Source organism: Schistocerca americana, chromosome 2 (assembly GCF_021461395.2).
Source record: "Schistocerca americana isolate TAMUIC-IGC-003095 chromosome 2, iqSchAmer2.1, whole genome shotgun sequence".
NCBI lineage: Eukaryota > Metazoa > Arthropoda > Insecta > Orthoptera > Acrididae > Schistocerca > Schistocerca americana.
The window spans coordinates 72,399,594-72,414,554 of record NC_060120.1 but is presented as its reverse complement, the minus strand read 5'-3'; the positions used below and the strand labels follow the sequence as shown (position 1 = coordinate 72,414,554).

At 41.9% G+C, this 14,961-nt stretch overlaps 1 protein-coding gene across 8 annotated transcripts in view; it reads right to left on the bottom strand.

Annotated features, from left to right (window-relative positions):
• The window catches only part of LOC124594774 (leukocyte elastase inhibitor-like), a 193,857-nt gene that overhangs the window by 131,396 nt on the left and 47,500 nt on the right, over nucleotides 1-14,961 (bottom strand). For all 8 annotated transcript variants that reach the window (XM_047133174.1, XM_047133176.1, XM_047133173.1 and 5 more), the window contains exons 4-5: nucleotides 12,315-12,522; nucleotides 9,158-9,372 (exon numbers count right to left, since the gene is read on the bottom strand). In XM_047133174.1, coding sequence (XP_046989130.1) covers nucleotides 9,158-9,372; nucleotides 12,315-12,522 — 423 coding nt within the window. The remainder of the gene's footprint in view (nucleotides 1-9,157; nucleotides 9,373-12,314; nucleotides 12,523-14,961) is intronic.

The window sequence follows — 14,961 nt, the reverse complement described above, 5'->3', positions numbered from 1 at the left end:
TTGGTTAGTGTTACAAGGCCAGATCAGTCAATCATCCAGACTGTTGCCCCTGCAACTACTGAAAAGGCTGCTGCCCCTCTTCAGGAATCACACGTTTGTATGGACTCTCAACAGATACCCCTCCGTTGTGGTTTGCACCCACGGTACGGCTATCTGTATCGCTGAGGCACGCAAGCCTCCCCACCAACGGCAAGGTCCTTGGTTCTTGGGGGGGTGGGGGGGGGGGAGGGGGGGGTGATAAGTCACGCAAATCTGAGGGCTGTAAATTCAACTAAATACTTAGGGTTTACAATTACAAATAACCTAAATTGGAACGATCACATAGGTGATATTGTGGGTAAAGCAAAACAAAGACTGCGATTCATTGGCAGAACACTTAGAAGGTGCTACAGGTCTACCAAAGAGACTGCTTACTCTACGCTTGTCCGCCCTATTCTGGAGTATTGCTGTGTGGTGTGGGATCCGCATCAGGTGGGACTGACGGATGACATCGAAAAAGTACAAAGAAGGGCAGCTCGTTTTGTATTATCGCGAAATAGGGGAGATAGTGTCACAGGCATGATACGTGAATTGGAGTGGCAATCATTAAAACAAAGGCGTTTTTCGTTGCGACGGGATCTTCTCTTGAAATTTCAATCACCAATTTTCTCCTCCGATTGCGAAAACATTCTGTTGGCACTCACCTACATAGGCAGAAATGATCATCACGATAAAATAAGAGAAATCAGGGCTCGCAAAGGAAAAATTTAAGTGCTCGTTTTTCCCACGTGCCGTTCGAGAGAGGAACGGTTGACAGCATGAAGGTGGTTCATTGAACCCTCTTCCAGGCACTTTATTGTGAATAGTCGAGTAATCACGTAAATGTGTAGATGTAAAACTTCCTGGCAGATTAAAGCTGTGTGCCCGACCGACACTCGAACTCGGGACCTTTGCCTTTTGCGGGCAAGTGCTCTACCATCTGAACTACCGAAGCACGACTCACGCCCGGTCCTCACAGCTTTACTTTTGCCAGTATCTCGTCTCCTACCTTCCAAACTTTACAGAAGCTCTCCTACGAACCTTGCAGAACTAGCACTCCTGAAAGAAAGGATACTGCGGAGACATGGCTTAGCCACAGCCTGGGGGATGTTTCCAGAATGAGATTTTCACTCTGCAGCGGAGTGTGCGCTGATATGGAACTTGCTGGCTGATTAAAACTGTGTGCCCGACCGAGACTCGAACTCGGGACCTTTGCCTTTCGCGGGCAAGTTCTCTACCATCCGAGCTACCGAAGCACGACTCACGCCCCGTCCTCGTAGCTTTACTTTTGCCAGTAAAAGTAAAGCTGTGAGGACCGGGCGTGAGTCGTCCTTCGGTAGCTCAGATGGTAGGAGACGAGATACTGGCAAAAGTAACGCTGTGCGGGCCGGGCGTGAGTCGCGCTTCGGTAGCTCAGATGGTAGAGCACTTGCCCGCGAAAGGCAAAGGTCTCGAGTTCGAGTCTCGGTCGGGAACACAGTTTTAATCTGCCAGGAAATATCATATCAGCGCACACTCCGCTGCAGAGTGAAAATCTCATTCTGTGTAGATGTAGATGTTCCTTCTGTGATAATGTAGAAAACCTTGGCAGGAATGTAGCCATTGTACATGATTGCTGGCAGCAGTTGTCATGGAAATGTACGGTCGCAAGAATCCGGGGCTCCGGACGGCCACGTGGCACTAACGAGAGGGAAGACTGTCATGTTCGGTATATGAGTCTGGCCATCAAACTGCATCAATTTGAGCACCAGTTGGTATCACAGTAACACAACGAACCGTTACAAATCTGTTTCTACAAGGACAGCTTGCCCTGTTACGTGCATTCTACTGATCCCAAACCACCGCCATTTGCGACTTCAAACGGTCTCAATCGACAGGTCATTGGAGGGCAAGGTAGAGGTCAGCTGTGTTTTCTGATGAAAGCTAGTTCTGCGTCGGTCCAATTATGACCGTGTGTTGTTTACAAGGAGGCCGGATGAAAGCTTGCAACCGGCGTATCTGCATGCTAGACGCAATGGACCTACAGCTGGTCTGGAGAGCGATTTCGTATGGTAGCATGAGCGCTCTCCTGTTTATCCCACGAACCCTGACTGCAAATTTACACTTCAGTCTGGTTATTCGATCTGTTGTGCTACCATTCATGTACAGCATTCCATGGGGTGTTTTTCAAGAGACTAACGCTCGCCCACATACCGCTGTTCTAACCCAAAATGCTCTAAGGCGTGCGGATATGTTACCAGGCCCGCTCGATCACCAGATCTATCCCAAATGGAGCGCATATGGGGCGTCATCGGAGGACAACTCCAACGTCACCCACAACCAGCTTTAACCGTCCCTGTGTTGACGGACCAAGTCCGATAGTCATGGAACTTCATTCGACAAACTGACATCCGACACCTATGCAACACAATACATGCACGTTTGCATGCTTGTATTCTACATTCTCACGGTTAGACCGGTTACTAACGTGCCACATTTGCAGTGGACTATCTCGTGTTTATATTAGGCAGTAATCTTGTAATGTTAATCAGTTTAATATGCTACCTAGATAAATGTATACCAGAAATTTCATTTCTCTACATTAATTATTTTTTGGTGTTGCGATTTCTTTCCGTAAGTTTAGAACTATGAACACAGAAAAGTAGCAATCAAATTTTAAATACGCTAAAATTATTTTAATCAACCAGTTTGTTTCAAATATCTATAATCAGAATTAGTATTGCTACATCAACGCCGACCAGTGTGGCCAAACGGTTCTAGGCGCTTCAGTCTGGAACCGCGCGACCCCTACGGTCGCAGGTTCTAATCCTGCCTCGGGCATGGATGTGTGCGATGTCCTTAGGTTAGTTAGGTTTAAGTAGTTCTAAGTTCTAGGGGACTGATGACCTCAGATGTTAAGTCCCACAGTGCTCAGAGCCATTTGATTTTGAACCTACATGGACAACACTCGCGAAACGTTCGATTCTCTCGCCCTAAATTACCAATTTCCTAACGCAAGTGTCTGAGCCAAGTCCTTAAATGCAGGAAGTACTAGAACATAGAATAACATGTGTCATGAAGTGATCTATTTTCGGTTTTAAAAATAAACTACTAGCTTATCTATTGAAACAGGGGAAAATTTCTCTTTACTTCTCACTGAGACCATACACAGCGCAACCTTGAGGCAGATTAAATACTATTACGAAAATCATCATTGCTGCCTCCTTCATTTTTGTCTACACACTCTCTTCCTTGTTACCGCACGTTCGATTCTGTAATATAATTCTTATAATATTAGATATTGTACTATAAAATCATTACCAGTGCGTATTCCTATGTATTGCCCTTAAGTGCTAAGTAAATTTACGTCTGCAGTATAAAACGGAAATTGTCTAGTCTGACAGAAGTCAGACCCATTCTGATGATGATAAACAGCCGTCAATTAAACCTTTCCATCGAAAATAAGAAGGAAGCAGCGTTGTAAATCAGTAACATTGTAAATTTTGGTGTAAATGTGCCTGAACACTTGTAAACATAAAACCAAAAATGGTTCAAATGGCTCTAAGCACTACGGGACTTAACATCTGAGGTCATCAGTCCCCTAGACTTAGAATTACTTAAACCTAACTAACCTAAGGACATCACACACATCCATGCCCGAGGCACGATTCGAACCTGCGACCGTAGCAGCAGCGCGGTTCCGGACTGAAGCGCCTAGAACCGCTCGGCCACAGCGGCCGGCTAACAGAAAACCGCGCTCATACTCATTAAGTGTTCCTCGGAAGTACTTTGTAGCAGGAAATGCATTATCATGCGCGAATCTAAGCAGGTGAGTTTGGGGGTTCAACCATAGGATTGTTTTCATCTAGAGCAAAGATTTTCATAATTGAAAAATTCCTCCTTCTTTGGCTGTTCGAAGACCACGTCAAACAGTAACTCCCGCGATAATCTGATGGGACGAATTAGTACAAATAGGAAGAAGACCATGGCCTGCCGGCTCCAATATGATCACACCTAGTAAAACAAATTCATCTTCGTAGCGACTAACTACATGAAACAGCTGTCACAGTGGAGCATGAAGTTTGCTGTCACACAAGTGAATGAAATTGTTGGACACGTGCTATGACACTAATGTCAAATTTCCGAATAGATGGCTCAATGAAAGCTGTTTATAGAACGGAAAATCAGAATATCTGAGCGAGTTAGGTCAATGTTAATTTCGCGGGGCGGACGCATTGAGTAACCTATTGCCAGTGTTATCAGTTATCAGCCCGCACGACTTTTCGATTTGAATAAAACAACGGTCCCAAAATTGACGACTGATGGTATTACCGTACACATGACAGAATTACCCACATCTACACCTATACACTACAAGCCACCTAATACTTAATGGGATGGTTGCTTGGGGTAATATTATGGCGGGTGAGAAGAACCGCTGGTGGAACGCACCCTTCTTTTTAGATCATCGGTCTTTCAAATTGTTTGATACTGCCCTTCTCTTGTGCTGATCTACTTTGTTAATAAAAGGCATATTGCGGATTCCATGGCTGTGTGTTATATAACATCCACCGTTCACTAAGTTGTGTATTTTTAAACATTTCATTATTTCATACCAGTACTGATTTCAAACCCCTGGATGATTCAACCCTTCTCTAAGGACATCATCGAGCTGCCACCTCAATGACAGTGACTGTACTGCTTTGTAGTGTGGCGCGAACTTATCAAGATACGACTGAATATAAGTAAGGCTGTATTATAGAGAACTGCAGCACATACAAGTAATTTAAGTGTGATATGAATATTGTGTGCAAGGCCATAGAACATGAACAGAATGTGCCCAACACACTGCCCTGGGGCACTTCTACAAACGTCTACGACACTCTAAGACAACGTACTTTGTCCTCCCTACTAAGACGTCATTTGGTTGCAGCTTTCCCTTGATACACCATACGCCCGATCTTTCGATAGTAAGCGTCTGTGTTTCTCTTAATCAAGTACTTTTCGGAATTTAATAAAACAGAGAAGTACTTCACTGTCTTGACCAATGGCTTTCAGCACACATTGTGACGAAAGCGTGACGTAGATTTCACATTGTCAGAGTTTTTGGAGCCCATGCTGGTTTATATGGAGAAGGTCATTCTCGTCGAAATATATTCCTAATACATTCTAAGATTCCGCGGAAAATGCATGTCAACTACACTACTGGCCACTAAAATTGCTACACCACGAAGATGACGTGCTACAGACGCGAAATTTAACCGACAGGGAGAAGATGCTATGATATGCAAATGATTAGCTTTTCAGAGCATTCACACAAGGTTGGCGCTGGTGGTGACACATACAACGTGCTGACATGAGGAAAGTTTCCAAACGATTTCTCATACACAAACAGCAGTTGACCGGCATTGCCTGGTGAAACGTTGTGATGCCTCGTGCAAGGAGGAGAAATGCGTACCATCTCGTTTCCGACTTTGATAAAGGTCGGATTGTAGCCTATCGTGATTGCGGTTTATCGTATCGCGACATTGCTGCTCGTGTTGGTCGAAATCCAATGGCTGTTTGCAGAATATTTAAAAGGTGGGTTCAGGAGGGTAATACGGAACGCCGTGCTGGATCCCAACGGCCTCGTATCACTAGCAGTCGAGATGACAGGCATCTTATCCACATGGCTGTAACGGATCGTGCAACCACGTCTCGATCCCTCAGTCAACGGATGGGGACGTTTGCAAGACAACAACCATCTGCACGAACAGTTCGACGACGTTTGCAGCAGCATGGACTAACAGCTCAGAGACCGTGGCTGCGGTTACCCTTGTCGCTGCATCACAGACAGCAGCGCCTGCGATGGTGTACTCGACGACGAACCTGGGTCCACGAATGGCAAAACGTCATTTTTTCGGATGAATCCAGGTTCTGTTTACAGCATCATGATGGTCGGATCGCCGACCGGAGTGGCCGAGCGGTTCTAGGCGCTACAGTCTGGAGCCTCACGACCGCTACGGTCGCAGGTTTGAATCCTGCCTCGGGTATGGATGTGTGTGATGTCCTTAGGTTAGTTAGGTTTAAGTAGTTCTAAGTTCTAGGGGACTGATGACCTCATAAGTTGTCCCATAGTGCTCAGAGCCATTTGAACCATTTTTTGATGGCCTCATAAGTTAAGTCCCATAGTGCTCAGAGCCATTTGAACCATTTTTTGATGGTCTCATGCGTGTTTGACGACATCACGGTGAGCGCACATTGGAAATATTGCCATACCGGCGTATCACCCGGCGTGATGGTATGGGGTGCCATTGGTTACACGTCTCGATGACCTCTTGTTCCCATTTGCGGCACTTTGAACAGTGGACGTTACATTTCAAATGTGTTCCGACCCGTGGCTCTACCCTTCATTCGATCCCTGTGAAACCCTACATTTCAGCACGATAATGCACGACCGCCGACTGCTGCCCTGGCCAGCACATTCTCCAGATCTCTCACCAACTGAAAACGTCTGGTCAATGGTGGCTGAGCAATTGACTTGTCGCAATACGCCAGTCACTACTCTTGATGAACTGTGGTATCGTGTTGAAGCTGCATGGGCAGCTGTACCTGTACACGCCATCCAAGCTCTGTTTGCCTCAATGCCCAAGCGTATCAAGGCCGTTATTACGGCCAGAGGTGGTTGTTCTGGGTACTGATTTCTCAGGATCTATGCACCCAAAGTGCGTGAAAATGTAATCACATGTCAGTTCTAGCATAATGTATTTATCCAAAGAATACCCGTTTATCATCTGCATTTCTTCTTGGTGTAGCAATTTTAATGGCCAGTAGTGTAGATTGGTCGGTAGTTTTGTGGGTCACGTCCGCTGCCCTTCTTGTAGGCTGCCGTGACATCCTCCTTCTTCCAACTGCTGCGCACGGATTTTTGTTCGAGAGATTTACGACGTATTACAGTTAACGGTGAAGTTAACTCAGACACAGATTCAGTATAGAATCTGAAAGGATTCCATAGAGCCCTGGAACCTTTTCCTTCGTAAAGGTACATTTGAAAACAGAGTTTCAGTTTCTCGCGACCAATGGAAATTTCTGGTCTTAGGTCTTTTCTAAATAGAGCAGCGTCAAGGGGTTTCCGACCTACTGACCTGATAATTCCTAAATGTTGGGAACAGAAGTGGTAAAGTATTTGAGGGTACTGAAGGGGTAACCAAGTGAAAATTGAAATAAGAGAGTTTGTAACGATAAAGTAAGGGAAAGAATTACGGATTTGTAGTGGGAATGAGGGAGGAGAAATATTCCTTGAATTTTACAAAATATTCAAGCTCGCAAGTGTAAATCGTTGTTAAAGAATCACAATAGAAGGAAGTATACCTGAAAAAGACCTGGAGACTCGGGAAGATACCAACTGGACTACATAATTGTGGGAGAGAAATTGCAAAATAAGATGCTGAACACATATTGTACTCAGGAGCAGATAGACTCAGATCACAATTTAGTGATGAGAAAAGTGTACTGAATTAGAATCGTGTAAAGAAGTGGAATGTAGATATACTGAGGAATGATGATGTGCCTGAGAATGCAAATACTGTGATACGAAATTCTCAACAATAACAAAAAAAATTTTAGCTTTAGCGAAAGCTGACCATGATGCTACGTGTACAATATCCAAGAAGCAACCGTAATAATGGCACAGTAAGAGAGAAGTGCTCGTATTAAAAATGTATAAGGCAGGAATTCTCAGGGATTAAAATTTAGAGTGGAAGGACATCACTAATAATATTTTATGATGACATTGCTAACCTCATGGAAAAGAGGAATAAATGAATGTTACCATGGAGGCTGAGTAAGGGAGTAATTATGTTCTTTCAATTTTTATTTTGTTACGTAGCAATCACATATGAGGTTCACAATGCCGGCAACGGGCTCATGCTAAAACTGCTTGCAGCATGTACCTATAGCCCTAAAGTGACCACTGGCTGGTCGAAATGAGTTCCACGCTTTGTGAAATCCTAATGTGACTGTATTGTAAGAACAAAAAAAAGTTCAATAAAATAAAAGAATACAAAATGAGGGATAATTGCAGGAGCTGTTGATTGGAATGAACATTGAAATGAGCGCACAATATGGACTTATAGTAAACTAAAGTAAGGCGAAAATAATGACTAGCAGAAGAAAAGTCAGCGATAAAATTAACATCAAAATTGGGGACCAAATAGTAACGTAAAAGCATTTTGTTACCGGCGAAACAACGCATGACGTGCGTTATAAACAAGATTTTAGAAGCAGTTTAGAACAGGCAAAAAGGGGTTTCTCGATAAAAGAAATTTATTAGTATCAAACATAGGCCTTAATTTAGGCGAGAAATTTCTGAGAATATACATCTGGAGCGTAGCATTGTTTGGAAGTATATCATGGACTGTGCGAAACCCGGAAAACCTAACTATTTTACATGTTTTGTTACGGAGGAAGGTTGACAATGAAATGACTAATGTAAGAAATGAAGCTGTCTTCCGCAAAATCCGAGAGGAAATACACACGGGGTAAACATTGACTAGCAGATGGGACAAGGTGATACTACATGTGTTAAGACATCAGGGTATAGCTTCCATGGTACTACAACAATCACTAGAGTGAAAATCTCTAGGTAAATACGGAGATTGGAACGTATCCAAGAATCAAGTTCTTTGAACGTAAATGCTACTCTGAGGTGAAGCGATTGGCGTAGAAGATGAAAGTCATGGCGGGCTATACAAAATATTTCTGGAGATTGATGCAAGAGAAAATTTATAATGTTACGGGCTCCAGAAGACCACCAGACAGAATGACAACACGCCACATCGTTCTAGCACGCTATCTCTCTTTCCGGTCTCCATTAGTATACATTGCTTCGATGGCACGTTTCCATACCTTGTATAAGAAAACAAGTTTCAACAAATATCTTCTTCTTTTGATGCCACGCACAACCAGGCAAAGCAATAGCTGCAGCATGAGCACATAGAAAATATTATCTTTATTGGTGTTAATCAGGGTACATACATTGCACTCTATACTTTTTTCTTCCTCCCCAAAATTGTCCCTTATTTAATATACGACTATTTGCTCCTGAATTAGTTTCATCTCTTTTCGTGTTCATGTTAGCTTTACAATCAGTCATCAACAGTCATTATCGTCGCAACAGTACCTTATAAGGAAGCAGAAGAGCTTGACAGTTTAAATCATTTATCTCCGTGTACTTGAATTCTTCCTCGAGGAACATCATGTCCACATTCTTTGATTGTCCCACAGCTGAGTGGAAAGGTAAAGGTGAGGTTGTATCCTCGTCAAACTTTTTGAGCCAGTCCCCTTTGAAGTATATGGCATTGACCAGTACCATCCGAGTTAAGCCGTTCAAGATACCTGGAAAGAAAGAACGGTTAGCAGTAAGAAATCTTTTTCACACATCCAAGCAGCAAACGTAAATAGTCAATATCTTCTGCGAGATTTTTCTATGATTATGAGTGAATTTTAACATTGAATCTAGACTTGGTTGATATCGATACAAGGATCACCAATTATAACAGTATTTAGTCAGAGCAAGTAGTTTAGCAAGTAGCTCTTGTAATCTTATATCAGCGCGTCCCATACTCATCAGATGATACAGAATTATGACCATCAAGTCAACATGTAAACTCCCTTTATTAACCACGTAGCTCACTAAACTTATCAACATGTAAATTCACAATTAACTATAACGGCATGGGGCGATGTGTGAGTTGGGGGAGGAGGGAGGCAGAGTTGCTGTTTCTTCCGCACAATTCAAACGATAACTGTAATGTGGTATGTGGGTCGTCGAAGTTAAAATGTAACAAGGCTGGTGGAAATATGCGAGAAGTCACCGGCGCAACTGCTGGGTACACACGAAAACTGATAGTCTAGATGTGCAATAGGATTGGCGACTGAAGAAAAAAGAACGTCAAGGAAGGCTATCTTTCAAAGGGCCATCGGTGCTAGGTCATCAACAGATAGAAGACCATATTTGTTGGACAAATATGAAGAAGGAACTAAGTGTGTGAGTTGTTAAATGTATTGTCTCAGCATGAATTGTCTCAGCATGTTCCTGAAGTGATTTGTTCGATGGCTCCTGCTGACCGACCCACGGAGCAGTTTGAGGCAGCCGAGCGCCCAGTTCGACAGTGGCTACCACAAAGTCGCCAATCTCTGCAGAACTTTGATACCTGATAAATATCTGACTGAATATTTGTTCTGATTTTTCCACGCAACGCCTCGTCAGAGATAACTGCATCATCTGCGAAAAGTCGGAAGTTACTGTTAACATTGTCTGCTATGTCATTAATATACAGGGTGATTCAAAAAGAGTACCACAACTTTAAAAATGTGTATTTAATGAAAGAAACATAATATAACCTTCTGTTATACATCATTACAAAGAGTATTTAAAAAGGTTTTTTTTTACTCAAAAACAAGTTCAGAGATGTTCAATATGGCCCCCTCCAGACACACAAGCAATATCAACCCGATACTCCAACTCGTTCCACACTCTCTGTAGCATATCAGGCGTAACAGTTTGGATAGCTGCTATTATTTCTCGTTTCAAATCATCAATGGTGGCTGGGAGAGGTGGCCGAAACACCATATCCTTAACATACCCCCATAAGAAAAAATAGCAGAGGGTAAGATCAGGGCTTCTTGGCGGCCAGTGATGAAGTGCTCTGTCACGGGCTGCCTGGCGGCCGATCCATCGCCTTGGGTAGTTGACGTTCAGGTAGTTACGGACAGATAAGTGCCAATGTGGTGGCGCTCCATCCTGCTGAAATATGAATTGTTGTGCTTCTTGTTCGAGCTGAGGGAACAGCCAATTCTCTAACATTGCTGGATGCGTGCTACATTTTCATCACTCGTTCTCGGCCGTCCAGAACTTTTTCCTTTGCACAAACACCCATTCTCTGTAAACTGTTTATATCAACGTTTAATACACCACCTATCAGGACGTTTAACACCATACTTCGTTCGAAATGCACGCTGAACAACTATCGTCTATTCACTTCTGCCGTACTCAATAACATAAAAAGCTTTCTGTTGAGCGGTCGCCATCTTAGCATCAACTGACGCTGACGCCTAGTCAACAGCGCCTCAAGCGAACAAATGTACAACTAAATGAAACTTTATAGCTCCCTTAATTCGCCGACAGATAGTGCTTAGCTCTGCCTTTTGTCGTTGCAGAGTTTTAAATTCCTAAAGTTGTGGTATTCTTTTTGAATCACCCTGTATAACATGTAGTATACCAGCACACCTACAAAGGGACGCCAGAAGCTACTTGTACAGTTGTCGATGGAAATGCGTCCTTCCTATACAGAAGTGTGCAGTCACAATTTTTACTTGGTATCCCTTACGATTATACGTTCAATAATAAATGTAAATGTCGTGCCGAGTAAAATGCTTTTCGTATCGCAGGAAATACCGAATTCACTTGACGGCCTTCATCCCTGGTTTTCAGAATGCAATGCGAGAAAAGCGCGAGTTGGGTCTCACACGACCAATTCTTTCATTCTGTTTGAAATATCTCATTCTGTTTGAGATCAGAATATGTTGTAATACTCTACAACAGATATATGTCAAAAGTATTGGACAGTAATTTTTGAGACCGATGACCTCGCAGTTTGGTCTCCTCCCCGAATCAACTCACGGTAATTTTGTAGATCACTTCCACTACCCTGCTTGTAGACGGGTTTGACCAGCTCGTCCTACCAACTATAAGGGCAAAATTTTTTGTTCGAGGGATATAATGTACATTTTACTTAAAACAGGGACTAATGCAGCCGCAAGTTCTTTATAGATTCGGAGAGGGATGCTGTCGGGTCCTTAGATAGATTTCAGATTTTTCTCGGCACCAGTGGCACTAATGCCTCTGTCAAACTTTGAAGTGGTGCGAGAATTAAGGTGAGACTATACTGCAGGATTTTCCTTTGCAAAGGTAGTTTCGTAAACTAAGTTAATAACAACAGAGGTGAATTACCTTCCGCCAAGTCACTCAATTATGACGTTGATGACTCATTTACAGCGCCACTGCGTTACTGTCGTCAGTCTATACAAATCAATGGTTGTGCTGACAAACGCAACAAATGAATAAAGGAAGAATCATGATTATCCCATAGCATAGGCAATGTATGAAATGGGCTAAGAATTTATGACGTTGAACAACTGTCAAAGTTCTTGTCTGAGACGAATTTTAAGGCAGCCTGTATAATTTATCTAAAAGGTTAGCGGAAATATTTTCTTCATCTGGTACTAATTACGAGTGATGTCTTTATTTTATTATAATGACCATAATTTATGCTCACCAGGTGGAATTATGTCTTTTATTTTATTATTTGTCTTCTTCTCCACCCAGTCATTTATTGTTTTCCTTGCTTGTGGTTCTTGCAGGAAATCAACTTCTTCTATTCCAGCCTTGAATCTAGTTGCTGACTGATTAAACCGTTCTTTAATGCCATAACCAGCTTTCAGAAATATTCTGTTCGCTATGTCAAGCAGCACATCGTTGTTGTCCTGAAACATTGTTCAAACGATATTAAAACAACAGCACAAAGAATTTCTTTCTCACCATACACATAATAAAGTACACGCCGCACTATCTTACATTAAAGACAGAAGAACTAAATTATAGAGCTATTGCATCAAACCTACAGTGTAATGTGTACATGCTGCCCAGTTCTAGAACTCATTGACAGTTCTAAAATATTGACTTTCTTGATTAAAAAAAACCTATAAAGTTACGGCGAGTGAGTGAAAAATAACTATGGTTAAAGCTCCGTTAGTTGTATGAATTGTATTTGGTACTTTGGATTCAGTGAGCTCATTTTATTGAGAAATTTTAACTTTTATTTATTTACTAGTTTTTAACATCAAGTTATTGACCTTCAGTGAACTAACCTAGGGGAAAGTACACGATTGTGATCACAGAATGCTGGAGAAAATGAGTGGCAAATGAGCACAATGATACGAAAATTTGCCAGTAAATTTCGAAATAACATTTCGTGAGTTTATATTGCCGAATGCAGTTCACCATAACACTTCACAACGATCAAGGAGATCATGTTTAAATACAGACCAATGCGGCTCAAAGAAATGCTGCAATAAGAGTTAAGTCAAACAGAAGTTTCTTATTGAATTCTAACATATCCTCGTGTTACAGATTTCGTTGTTCGAACAGGGCCTTAGAATTACTGAAATAGGTTTTACAAGCTAAATCTCCCAATAACTTCTTCGAAATTAGAGTAACCCTCCATTTTGGATCAATCACCCAGTGAGTCTTTTGCAGGATTGCTTGACACTCATAAGCTCGGCAACTTTGTAGTCATATGTACAAATATTTTCTTTCAGCGTTGTATAGATGTGTTTCCCAGTTGGTGCAGTGAGTAGAATTTCGCATTAGAATACTCTAGTTCAGAGTTCGATTCTGGATCTAAGCGTATTTCCTTTTATTTTCTTGTTTTGATACATATCCTACAACTGCAGCTTCTGTAAAGAACAGAACTATCACTAATACTCGTTTTGTATATAAAACTGCCTTTTCCTGCTGGCAGTTACTTTATTTATGCCATACGCATTTCGCCTTCTCCTGTTCTGAGAAATCATCAATGGGATCTATAACGATACAGTTTCGTTAGTTGTAGATTATCAAACAGTTCACTTCGCGATTTTTTGTAAATAAAAAATAATTACAGAGGATGATAGAGTTGACCTTTTTTGGGGGGGCGGGGGGGGGGGGGGGGGGGGAGTGACAGGCGTACTAGCTGTTAGCGAGAGGCTGAAAACTTTGGTGACAGCTGTTTTGACTTTTCGTTTCAACATTCTGTGGAGGGGTTCATGGATGAGTGAGTGTAAAGATGTTGGGTTCTATTATTATTACACTGCACAATATTATTATATTAATACTTTTTGTGAACGTTATACTATTATTTTATCTATTAGTGTAAATAATGAATTGCTTGGCATGTGTACTTGGTCATTCAACAGGATTTTCCCTTCTGCTTTGGTATTATGTATGTGGTAAATTCCTTGCATGGTCAGGAGGTGTTTTTTATTGTTGATTCTAATTATTTTCGTGTCATATTCTCAGGTGGTTGGTTTGTGGTCACTTTCTCTTAGGTGTTCTGCAAATGTAGAGTGGTTTGTCCCATATTTCCAGGCTCCCTCTCTCTCTCTCTCACTCATTCACACACACGGTATAAACATCATAAATAGTAGAAGTTAGTAATGAACACATACTTCGTTAGGTCGGCAACAAATAGGTAAACATACCAAAGAAGATGAAACACGTAATGGAGTCGCAATATTTACGCTGTGAAAAGCGGTGTACGACGAAATAGTTGTATCGAGTGACAAAAGAACAATAGTCCACCACAAAAAAGAGTGAGAAACATGGTGATCAGTGTGTGGAACGCGAGAACACAGAGATGTGATTATATGGCAGTGATAAAAGTGGTAGTGCGACCTCCGGACCAGATGTAAGGAAACGCAGATCAGAAAATTGTAAGTAATTACTTTTTTTTTACAAAAAATCGCGAAGTGAAATGTTTGATAATCTGTAACTAACAAAACTGTATCGTTATAGATTCCACTGATGATGCCTTAGAACAGGAGAAGGCGAAACGCGTATGGGATAAATAAAGTAACTAGCAGCGGGAAAAGGCAGTTTTATTTAGAAAACAAGTATTTATATGCTTGCTGCTGAGGTCGACCACACAAACAAACTTGAGAACTATTACTGCCCCGATATTTCAGAAAAATTCATGGGGAGTAATGATTTGTTAAAAATAATTTACCTGTCATTGGACAGAAATGGCTACAAAACTCATCAATGTTGAGATTTAAACATTCACACTGAATTTATTATCAGTGAAAGCATACCTTTCATAAAACGTGTATGCTCTTCAAAGCAAATGCTCAATGCGACCTCCCTGCACCTCCAAAAACTTAGCGACT